We start from the raw sequence: 12,628 nt of genomic DNA, 5'->3' as shown, positions 1-12,628 counted from the left end.
CAAACAATGGGAAAGATCCAAAAAGTACCAAAATGAAGAAACAAATAAACAGAAACAAAATAGATGGAGATTTTATTAAAGGTATCAGAATATCACCCATTTTTGTTTGTTTGTTTAGTAATTAAACAATAAAAAATAAAGGAAGGAAAGAGTGAAGGGATCTTTCAAGGAAGAGAAAGTCTTGGGGAAGTCTCCTGAGGGTAACTCACACTGATGTGCATTGATTAGGGCAAAGTGATCCTGTTTCCTCAGGTGTAGCTGGCAGATGTTTTGCTTAACAATGTCTGAGCAGAAGACCAGCAGATGCCCTGCTGACTAGAGCGGAATAAACCCCATTCAATTTTTTTTTCAGATAAGTAAAGTATATAAACTGTTGTTCATGTCTCCTAAAAATTTGGGCAAGCCAAATTTATGTTGACTCACATAACAGCAGTGAATGTGAGCACAGATTAAGATGAATCTGGTTTCTTTTTGTTTGTGTGTGTGTGTGTGTGTGTGTGTGTGTGTGTGTGTGTTTGTGTGTGCTCACATGTGTCATGTGTGTGTAGATGCCTGAAGAGGAGGCAGAAGAGGTCAGTGGACCCTCTGGAGCTGGGGCTGCAGGTTGCTGTGAGCTGTACCATGTTGATGCTGGGAACCAAAGTCCTCTCTAGAACCGGCAACAATCTTGACAATAGTTGAGTGTCTCTTCACTCCGTGACAGCAGCTTTTGTACGTTGCACAACACACATCCATCCACATGCTGCAACACTCCTACAGGATCATGAGTCTTAGAGAAAACACAAATGTCACCACAGTTGTAGCTGCTGGTTCCTGGAGCATAGACCACATTCATGCCAGTTCCTGAGAAATATGCTGTTAGTTCTTCTTTTAAAAGTTTTAGAAAACTGTAATTCCTTCAAAGTGTCTGACAGCAACCTGCTTGGCTCTGGCAGGAAGCTCATCTGCCTCACTAATTAGGCAGTTCCACATGTGTGCTAATTGGATTGGGTCTTTAACAAAATCAAAAGAAGGAAGAGTATGAAGTGATATAAATCCATGTCTCTGAGCGTGGAACTTGGTTGCTTGTCTTAAAACTGTTGAACATTGAAGCTTGCTTTTTCTTTTTTCTTTCATAGGTAAAATTGGAAAAAAATCCAAGCTATATAAATGCTGGCCATAGCAAAGATAAAATAACATTTCTTGTTTGATTTATTATATCTCACTAAAGTACACATGGGAAGATAGCTAACTTGTGTGTCTGTAGAAAAATCCCAGTTGCACGATTTTGGATATGGAAGCTCCACCTAGGCTGGATAGACTCTCTGAGGAGCAGTGTTCTCCAACTATCACCCTAGCCCCTCTAGGTACCACAGCTGAGTTCTCAGTGCTTTGGAGAAAGTATGTCTTGTGGATGAATCATCCCTGCCATACTTCCCCCTTCTTTACTTGGAAGCTACAATGGTCTAAAGGGGAAAAAAAGTAATTAATTTCACTTCACTCTACCTATTTGAGGAATGTCTAATAATTATGCCTTATACTAAGTAAAGAAGGAGTTTGGTTACAGATGCACAATGATTTTGATTACTTATATGGCTGGGTCTCTTAATAAGGGGGTTACGTTTCCATTTCTCAGAGGAAGAAATGAAAGCACAGGGGCCCTGATGGGCAAGTTTGTGTGCTGCCTGCTGCTATAGTCATTTGATCATGCTTCAGATATGGTCACAGCTGCAGGGAACATGGTGCATAGTAGATGGGGGGACTCGAAGATCTCTCAGAAATAACAACGACGAAGAATATGGCAGCATGCTCCAGAAGGAGACATGGAAATGCTTGGCCATGATAAGGGTCTGGTCATCCATTGACTGTGAACCCAAATGCTATCATGGTTTTATTTTGTAGGAAGACTCACAGTTCCAGTCCTCATGTCCACAGGGCTGCATTTGGGTCTCATTTATTGAAGGATTAGGGCTGTGTAAGACAACGTAGAAGACCAGAAGATCTTTTTATAAGATGCAGACCAGAAGAAAGGAAACTTTCAACATGAAGAAAACTTGCCAGGGAATGGAACTCTCTGGAAAGGAGAAGGTAGTGAGGCTAACACTGAAGCTGCTCTACTAATCCTGAAACTCACTACGAAATCTAGCACATTCAAATGTAAAATGTTTTCAACCAATAAAAATAATTTTGAGCTCACTGATAAAAGTAGGAGAGAAAATGCTAGTAGAAATACATCTTTAAAATAAGCAACACATTCTACTCTTTCTCCAAGACGTACAGTGTTCTTAGTACCTTAGAGCACAACAACTGATGGACGTGTAGATGCCTCTAGTCTTCTCATTGTATGGGTAAGGAGACTGGAACCACAGAGGCATAAAGATATCTTCAATTTAGAGCAGAATCTCAATGGTCTCAATAATGGATGAAGTCTGGTATGTGGTATGGGTAAACTTTAATTGTTTATGGTCTTTAATTTCCAAAAGCTTGTGGCCTTTCAAGGCTCATCAATGACAGTGGCAAGTGTCAAAGTTCCTTCTCCCTCCTTCTCCTGACCCTTGGTCATCTCTGGGCAGCTTGTGCTCTTTAGAACAGATTGAAATGCACTTGTCAAACTGCCTCTTAACCCGGGAGAAAGACAACTGTAGGGTAATTAATCTCTTACAGCCTCTCTAATCAACCTGCCCACTCCCTCCTCTCATTACAAGTGAATGCTTATGTGCATGGCTGATTTAATTAATATTTCTAATAAGGATGGTATCATAATGATATTCATTGGTGCATTAAAAAAATGAACCAAAGAACTAGCTTGTTTGCTTGGATACCCAGCAAAACAAAGTTACAGCCATTCACTTATGCAGAGTCTATTTGTGTTTTTCCTTCCACATTTGTATAATTTATAACAGAAGATAGAAAAGGAGGTGGATATTTCATGTGATAGGCAGTGTGTGGGCTATAATGCATATTCCATTTATTTTTATTATTTATTTTTGTGCATGTATATGCTGTGTGTGAGTATCCACACTCGTGCACATGCACACAAGAGTACATACGCAGGTATGTGTTTGTTTGTGGAGGTCAAAGGTTGTCTTTAGGTGTCTTCCTTGGACGCTCATGTTTACCCATCAAACTTTTAACCAATTGAGCCATCTCTCAGCCCTGTTCTATTTAACTTTAGAATCTGCCATAAAACAAACAAACAAACAAACAAACGTCTTTCCTCTTTTATAAGTGAGATGTCTAAGCCTCAAAGATTGAGAGAACGGTCCAAAATCCTCCAGTTCAAATCTGCTTAACTCAAAGCTTTAGATGTTCAACTCGGAGCGTGGGTGCTCATGTGGGAGCTCAGGCTCATCTCCTTCAGTCTTCAGAGCAAGACTTTGTTCTAGAGCAGAAATTTTCGAATCAAATCTTTTGAAACTTCTGGCATTTTAGCAGGCTTCACTGTTAAAGTGATGTATGAGAGAGACAGACAGACAGAGAGAGAGAGAGAGAGAGAGAGAGAGAGAGAGAGAGAGAGAGAGAGAGAGAGAGAGAGAGAGAGCTCCCAGGTATACCTCCATATCAACCAAACTAGCTCCAATTCACTTTGTTACATACAGTTTTTGTTACACACCTGTGACGTGTCATTGCATAGGCCCGCAAGGGATGTGGTTGTCCCATAATACCATAATAGAGCTGAAATCTAGTGACACTGTGGCTGTCGAGGCATCCTTGCAGTTGGTGTACTGTCACTGCCTTCAGTGGTATAGACAGAAAGAATCCTGTGGATGTGGTATAAAAGTGTCGCAGTATAATGATAAATGGCATCGGATCGTTGAGAGTTTTAGTGAATGACTATGCTTCCTGCTCTCTCTGCTTCACAAGTGTTATGTGCACTTGTGATTTGCCTGTATGTATTCTGTGCACCATGTGCAGGCTGTGCTCAGAGAGACCAGTTTTGGATCCCCTAGGCCTGGAGTAAATGATGATTGTGACTTACCATGTGTACTAGGAATTTAATCTTAATCCTCTAAAAGCAGATAGTATTTTTACCACTAAGCCATCTCTCCAGACCCCTTCTATGCCTTTTATCCATTGCTTGGAATATATTCCCTCTACTTAGGAAAAAATGGCATGAAGATAAAATATTCTGTAGTGTTAACCTGGCAGTAATCTCATATGCATATCTCATGACTACTCTGTATCTTCTTTATTTTTTTTCATGTATTTATTTATTTATTTATTTATTTATTTATTCATTCACTTTACATCCCAAATGCATCCACACTCTCTCCTCTCATCCCAGTCCTACTCTCACAAACCTCTTCCTCCAGTTCTCCCCCAATTATCTCCCCATGGGTACCACTTCCTCCCCCCATCTCTATCAAGTCACTGCAGTACTCTACCACGGAGGCCTGGCAAGGCAGTTAGCTAAAGGAAGGAGATCCAAAGGCAGGCAACACAGTCAAAGTCCCACTACAATTGTTAGGGGACACACATGAAGACCAAGCTACACATTTGCTACAACTGTGTACAGAGTCTAGGTCAAGCCCTTGCATGCTCTTTGGTTGGTAGTTGAGTTTCTGTAGTCCCCCAGAGGCTCAGGTTAGCTGACTCTGTAGGTCTTCATGTGGTGTTCTTGACGTCTCCACTCTTTCCATTCTACCCCCCCTTATCTTGATGGCAGTCCTATTTCTCCACTTATCCTGAGCTTGATCTAGTATCATGCTTTGTTTATCATAGCCCTAGGAACAGCATGCTCTATCACACATGTAGCATCTAGGCTAGTTCTGTGATAGCTTAAATGATACAGCTTTGTGTGAATATAGCTTGTGATATTGGTAAATCATTATTTTGGGCTATAATGTATTTTGCAGAATTCACCATCCCCCATCGTTAAGTTATGTATTACTGGACACAGCAAGAGTTTGCAGAAGGCTTCACTTGGGAGAAAGAGGGATTTTGTTGCTTCACAAAATAGAATCTATCATGTCTGACCCTCCCTGCCTGCAGCAATACAGTCCTACCAGAGGTACAAAGGACTAAGTTCTGTGCTTGTTCTTCATGGTGGCCTGGAGCATTTCAGGCTCTGGCAGTCCCATTTCTGCTTCAGCTCATGAGGCCCATTTCATGTGGTTTGGAATGGCTTTTTATCCATCTGCTTGTGAACTAAAGCTCTAAGCTTCAGCTGGGAGGAAAGGTCTTCTTGCTTTTTTTGTTTTTTAACTCAGTTCCCACAAACTTATGTGCATTCACTGTGTGTTGATCTTGTCTGAATAGATCCAGACAGTATGCCACTGCATGGGATCATGTTGGTATATCAGAGTCCATGTCAAAACCTCAACGCACTTCTTGTCAGCATTTGTTTTAAGAGCACATAGGCAAGCCTTCCTGTTAACATCTCAAAGAACAAGGATAAAGCCCTTGGGCTCATACATCACTGTGTCCTTAGGAGTCCCCAAGGCTAAATGGATGACCATGTCTTTCAGCTTAAATGAAATCTTACTCCTTTTAAGTTGTAGAAGCAAAGGTCAGTTTTGATCTAGAATATAAAACACTTAAACTTGTGGTATCATCATTGCCTTGCACAAGATCAACTGTCTATACCAGGATAGAGTGGTGAGAGCCCACAGCAGCTTACTGGTATCTGGAGATATTTTAAGCAAGTAGAGAGCTGAAGTATTACTTTCCAGAAAAGCATAATCTGAGTTTGGCAATCTAGCCACAAAAGGCAGCCACAAGCGTCTCTGATCTAGACATAGCTGCCACACCCTGTCTCCTTTCACCTTTGCACAACTGAAGTGATTTTCCATCAAACTCCATATGCTCTTAGAAAGTAATGTCTGAGAGTTTTCTGGAGAGTTAAGGAGTAATATGTGTGAAAGCATTTCATATTGGACATTCTAGCAGAGAAGTCAAGGCAGGTACAAGTTTTGTTGAGTCCTTTGAAGTTCTAATGTATCATCTTTCTGAAGCAGATGTGGGTGCACAGGCAAGAAGGTCCACAACATAGTCAGGATTTACTCTTCAGCAAAGGTTTCACACATACTTGGGAACACATTTACAGGGAGAGTGGGTATGCACATACCATAGCAACGTCCCTATCTAGTCTGTGGCTGTAAACGGCTTCCCTGTTATTATCCAGGCTGGACTTGTCCCACTCATGTGCACACACTGAGACTCTGGAGAAAGCAGCACTTCCATGAAGCTGTGTGCACTCTGATCACATTTGCCTCTATTCTGAATGATTCTTTCCTCAGCTTATCTACAGATGTTGAACCTTTGCATATACACACTAAAGCCAGCTTATGTTTTTTGGTGAAAATGAGGAGCAAGGCCCTTGCACTGCACTGAGCTGTTCTCAAAGACAGCAGGTAGAGAGGGAATTCCTTCTCATATGACAGTGAGCTCTTGAGTAACGGGGCCCACTGAGTTTCCTTCCTTTAAGGAATATGCACAGAATAATTCTTGTGTTGTGTATATCATAGGTGAAAACACTAACATATGCAATTTTGAGTCCCATAGTTTTTACTTAACAAGGAAGTCTATTATGAATAGTTGTCACACTATTATCCCTTATGAATTATATTAAAGAATGCCTTTCTTAAGCACTGAGCTATACAGGGCTACAGTGCTTGCTCTCTCTCTCCCTCTCTCTCTCTCTCCCTCCTTCTCTTGCTTTTTTCTCTACTTCTTTTTTTCTCTCAATTGACAGAGAACCCCATTTGCAGCAATTTAAAATTGTATTATTGATAAAAATTCCTAAAAATCTCTGCTTAAAATTATAGTTCCTTTTACAATTGCAATGTAAAACCTTAAGAGGAAACGTCTCTTTCAGAACTCAAATAGCAGGAAGAAGCAAAGCTCAAGTAGATGGGGACAGGTCACAGCACTAATTCCTGGCTAGAAACTCACGAGACTGTGCAGGTCATGAAGTGACTGACATGTACATAACCTGTTAGAAAAGTAGGCTAAGCAGACCAGATTCTGTGGAAACATCCAGGATGAGGCTCTTCCTTTCACAGCCAGACCTCTAGAAAGTGGGATTTTTACCCATAACTCACCACCATCTCTATTTAACGTCAATGTATAGAATGTGACATTTTCTCAAAGGTGTCTACAGAAACTACTCTAGAGAAATCACCAACCACTACAGATTTCTAAGAACAGTGGCTCATCACCAGTTTTTCACTGGTCTGAGGTGGCAGAGGACTCCACAGCCCCTGGCTTCCTACCATTCTCCTCTGTCTTGTACTTTTCCCTGCTGTTTGCTCTTCTTGGAGATGTTGCTTGGATATGTATCCTTCATGTACTTCACTATTACTGCCTTTATAAGAAATCCGACCTGTTCTCATCACTGAATCTGCATTCTGTCTGAAACTTCCAGATCATCTCCTTCCTAAACTCTATACCCAACTGCCTACTAGACATAGTCTAAAACTAAAAATGCACAAAAAAATGAACCCCTGGTCTTTACTAGGTGCTAAAAGAGCTGGGCCTTTTTCCATGTTCTGATTCTGGTTAATGTTACTCACAGTAGCCATGAGGAGTCAGCTGAGTCCTGCTTCCTACGCTGACTTATTCTCTGTAGATTTGGTCACCGCTTTACACCTCCTTGTCTCTCAGTTCTCACCTCAGCTACTGACTGCACCATTTTTATTTGCCCATGTTATTTAAAATTTGTGTGGGGGTTTAGAACCCACACAGTCTAACAAAGTCTTTCAGAATCCAGATCTATTCATACAATTTTTTTGTTAAAAATCATTTAATGACGCCAAGCCTAAAGTCAAAACATATATTCAAGGCTGTCCTGATACTTGTCAATTTGTCCAGCCTTTCTTTACAGTATCACTTCTCCCTTTACTGTAGCTCTATAAAGAGACCAGCATGACTTCTTGTCCAGCTGTTCATTCTCTGTCATCACATGAGCAGTTCTACATGTCTCTCTCTTCAGTCATCATTGTTAATTACTAAAGGCTGACCCAATTATGCCCTTAGCTCTGGGAGCAGAGACTCCTATCTAGCCTTGGCCTAGCTCTGGGAACACAGACTCCTGTCTGGCTCCTGGCTGTGGGATGTTGTCATTTTGGTCATTTCCTCTATGCTCATCATTATTGTTGAGTGAATTTTTGAAAATTCTTCCTCAGAGAATGAGAAAATGATGTTTTGAGCTACACATTGGTTTTTTACAATTCAAATACTAATTTCAGCTTTTCTTGGTGGGTGGTCCCTTCAGGGCCCTTGAGACTAGATCTAGAGCCTCTTCTCTGTTGACTGTTTTGCACTGGAGCCACATATGCTCGTAATTCTCTCCTCTCCATTGTTTGAGCTCCTTGAGGGGAGATCTGCTTACCGTGATCTTTCCAACATGAAGCCTATGGCTTTTAACACTGTAGCCATCAACACTCATATTTGACAAGTGAGCACTATTGCTGAATCAGCCATATGAGGGCCACATGGAACTTCATGTTTGTTCCATCTTCACACTTTAAAGATCCCAGAAACCTGCACTATTATGCTGTGGGCAGGACATTTAATGTGGAATTAACATCCACAAATCCTGGTCAGTGCATTAAGAGAGGCATGAGGCAAACTTGTGAGTTAGATTTAGGAGATTATCTCAAGCCTGTTTTCCTCCACCTTTCTCCCAGGTGGATTGTTTACCAGAGAAGCTTTCAGGTAAGCAGTGGATAGACAGTCACCATCATAAGTCATTTATCCCCCATATAGCCACAGTGCTGCTTCAAGTGCATTGAACTAAGAGCTAGTATATGTGATGTTACAATAACAATGACTGCATTTACTGAATACCTTCAGACAAAGGGACAGGTGCATTAAAGGCATCATCTAAATTCCTATAGGGGGAATTTATGATTGCCCTCAGTTTAGAAATGAATTACTGAGGATTTGAATGAAACACATGTAACTTACATAAAGCAACACATAGCTGAAGTGCAGTAAAATGTAGATTTAAGTGAGATCTATTTTTCTCCTATGATGTAAAACACACACACACACACACACACACACACACACACACACACACACACAGAGCTTTCTTTCTCTCTCCTTCCTCCCCACCACTCCTGTCTCCTTCCATCCCCTTCCCTCCACTCTTCTTCCCTCACACATGTTCATACCCAAATGCACTGACATCCTTTTTACATGGTTTCATTGATGGCTTTCCCAAACTTACACATTGTCTTATATCTTTTTGTTGATCTGGAAAAAGAGATTGTGTAAATTAAAAGTAGACTGAAATGGTCCCAGGGTTCATTCTAAAGACTAAGGACAAACCTAGAGAGAGGACAGTTATACATAGAAATGATTTTTCAACTCTGTTTCAAGTGACCATGATCATCTCTCATTCCATGGTGGTTTTGTGGTCTTAGATTTAGGTAGATAAGTGGAGCAGCTCAGAGCTTAAGCATAAAGCCAGCAGCAAAGACTCAAGCTTCAGCTTCACTACTGGCTTAATCTAATGACCTTTGCCACTGAACATACTCTTCCTAAGTTTTCTTATCTGTAAAGAGGGGATTGGAGAACCCCATCATTGACTTGTGTGAGGATTAAAAAGACAAATTCCTATAAGAAATTAGGATAAAATCTGGGCCAGAATAAAATAATAGTAAATGTCATTTCTAATGCCTGGGACATTGCTTGGCATCTCTGAGGCTAATAAGGGAGGCCCACAGCTACAAAACAGCTCATCCTTCATTGACTCATTAGTCCATTCATTCAGGGCTAAGTTTCTTTATTCATTAAAAATTCACTAATTATCTCTTAAATAGTATGTACTGTGTTTGGTGACTTGGCAGCTAAAGTGATTGATGAGACACTCATGCAGTTTTGAAACTCGACAGCACGCAACAGAAAGATTCAAATTGTGTAAAAATAACTACAGTCTTTGGAGACGTTGTTTCAAGGTTACAGTGTTTGCCTAGTATGCACGAATCATGAATTTGACCTCTAGTACCACACAAGTGAAATAAAAGATAAAACAGAAACAATAATTAGAGTACATAATAGAAATACTTTAGTGCAGAAGAGGTTCAGTCATTGCAGGGAAGAATCCTCCAAACACAGACACACCATCAAACTTCCAGGGCCAGCTCATAGTTATAGACAAAGTCTGTCTTTGTTAGGCAACCATTAACCTGTGTTAACAGGAATTAGTGAGAGATGATAGATGGGTGATAGATAGATGATAGATAGATATATAGATACATATAGAGATAGATAATAGATAACAGATAGATGGTGGACAGATAACAGATAGATGATAGATATATAAATGATAGGCAGATGATAGACAGATGATAGGTAAATTAAAGATGATAAATAGATAGATGATAGATAGATAGACATAACATATGATCCTAAATTATAAGAAATATTGCTACTACTTCATTTTAGAAAATAAACTATGATTTAGAAATTTTGCTAGCAAGTTAACAGGCTATTAATTCTCAATTTTTCTTTGCTTTTTAAATCAATTTATTCTTTCAGATTTTTGAATATTTAAGCCATCTAAAATATTGACAATATTCTATAGAACTGTGAATATTTACATTAAATTAGAATTCAACTTGCTCCTGATCTCTTCAGTGGCTCTTGTTACTAATCACCATGGAAAACAGCCTCATGAGAAAAAAAATCTTAGCAAGAATTTTACAGAAGACCATTGCATGGCCACAATTGTTTTCATATCAAAATTAGTGCTAAGAAATATTAGGAAATATTTGACTAAACCAATGAAAGAGTTGACATAAAGTTATGCACTTGATTCTATATTAGACGTTTTTAATCACTCCGATTCAAAAGCTCATAAATTATAATACACAACGAAGTGTGTTCTATGTGAGATGGAAATCTTCATACCATTTTTGTTTCTACAAAACAGACAAGCCCCTGCCTATGACGAACTTCACAGTATCTGCATTTTCCTGGAGTAAGTTGTTATCATGGGGCGACATAAGAATGTGTGCTAGGTTACAGTAAGAATACTGACTTTGAGAGGAGACTCATTCAGATAACTTTGTGAAACGGAGGAAGCAGAGACTCTGCATTTTTCTCTGAATTTTCAAATAAACAGTCAGCTTTAAAATAAGTGGTGTTTTATGGTTCTAACCATCTGTAAGTCACTCAGCTTCCACAAAGTACTAATTGTAGTTGCTGAGAAGAGCGTTAATGTAGGATTTTCCCTCTCCTGCTGGTCCCTAGGGCTGCTGCTCAATCACTCCCAGTCCCTGAGAAGCATTAGAGTGAGCTCTAAAGACACGCGGACACCTTGAGGGCAGATACACTAATACGTCTTCAAAGTATCCCTTCCTTTTATCTGCTAAAACTTTTTGGAGAAAATGGAGCATGCCCAGAGGTGTTCATATCTGCCTTTTCAATCTTTCGAACAGAAGCCTATGACCCTGAGCTAAGAACATCATTGATGTGCATACTACCTTTCCTTTGAAATCTATGACCTCAAGTTGAACATGTGCAAAAGTGTTCTGCTCAGGCATGGAGACCCTCAAATTTCTGCCTGTATACATAAATATAGGGTCTTTATACAACAACCCCACATGTCTTTCGTTAGATAAAGCAATGAAGATATTGCTTTACAAATGAGTCCCATGTTCTATCAGCAGGGGATCCACCTCCCTCTCTTCCTCACTGCTTGGTTCTACTTGTTTTGGGCAACCCATTATGTTACATTTGGATGTATAGAGAATGTAGCATTTATCTCAATTAAACCCTACATTGTATTTCAAGATACAGTTTTGAGTCAATATGCTACATATGCAGATAAAATACTTTTCCAATGCCTGTTTACTCACTATCTCATTTTACATACAGAGTGCGACTTTCTGATGACTTCCAAAATGAGTGTCTACAGATGAACAACTAAGAGCAAACTCAAGTCGTGGTTACTCCATGCTTCAAAAGAAAACTTTTTTTTCTTAATAAACCAATACAGATAAAACTTCATTTAACTATCTTCAGTCAGAAGATGCACTTCATCTATTTCTGTAACTCCTACTCCTTTTAAACTCTAAGACTTTTTACATGTAGATGTTTACAGGTATATAGAATTCTCAAACATCCAGATACTTTTGGAACAAACTTTCCTGTTCCTACATTAGGATAAGGTCTAAGCTGAGCATACTCCGTGCTTGGGCTTCATTCCTGCTCATGCAGAGGAGTCTGGAGGCCTTTGGAGTATGCTTTCTGAGTTTTTTTTTTTTTTTTTACTTACGGTTGAGGGGCAGGCTCGCGTTGGTTGTACCCAACTTGTTGGCAGCCACACAAGTATAGTTGCCGAAGTGCTCCTGCGTCACATTGGTCACTGTGAGGATGGATCTTGTGCTAAAATTCTGAATGATAATTCCTTGTTGGCCATTGAAGAGCCTAGAGGAGAGAACATACTATAATAAGCATGGATGTGGGACATCAGTTTCAAATTCAGCTTAGGCAGAGCTGCCATGACGACCTGGAAGCTATCATGTGACCACACCCACATGGATTACCAACATGGTGTTAGTTCTGTTCTGCAACACTTCTCCTCCCTTGGTGGGTTTGATAGAGAAGACAGGCTTTATAGATATCCTTTGCTTTGATGGGTTGCCCTGCTACATGATAAACCAGACCATGTGCTCTTCATGTGTACTTTTCCTAG

General features: G+C 40.0%; 1 protein-coding gene across 5 annotated transcripts in view; it reads right to left on the bottom strand.

Annotated features, from left to right (window-relative positions):
- The window catches only part of Negr1 (neuronal growth regulator 1), a 754,675-nt gene that overhangs the window by 143,519 nt on the left and 598,528 nt on the right, over positions 1-12,628 (bottom strand). For 4 of the 5 annotated variants that reach the window (XM_006501576.3, XM_006501578.3, XM_006501577.2 and 1 more), the window contains exon 6: positions 12,209-12,360. In XM_006501576.3, the coding sequence (XP_006501639.1) occupies positions 12,209-12,360 (152 nt within the window). Of the gene's footprint in view, positions 1-1,116; positions 2,054-12,208; positions 12,361-12,628 lie in introns of those variants that run through there. The other variant, NM_177274.4, reaches the window with a different exon arrangement.

The sequence above is a fragment of the Mus musculus genome, chromosome 3, assembly GCF_000001635.26.
Source record: "Mus musculus strain C57BL/6J chromosome 3, GRCm38.p6 C57BL/6J".
In the NCBI taxonomy this organism is placed as follows: Eukaryota; Metazoa; Chordata; class Mammalia; order Rodentia; family Muridae; genus Mus; species Mus musculus.
The sequence above is the reverse complement of the archived record's forward strand: the minus strand, read 5'-3'. Positions and strand labels throughout refer to the sequence as shown.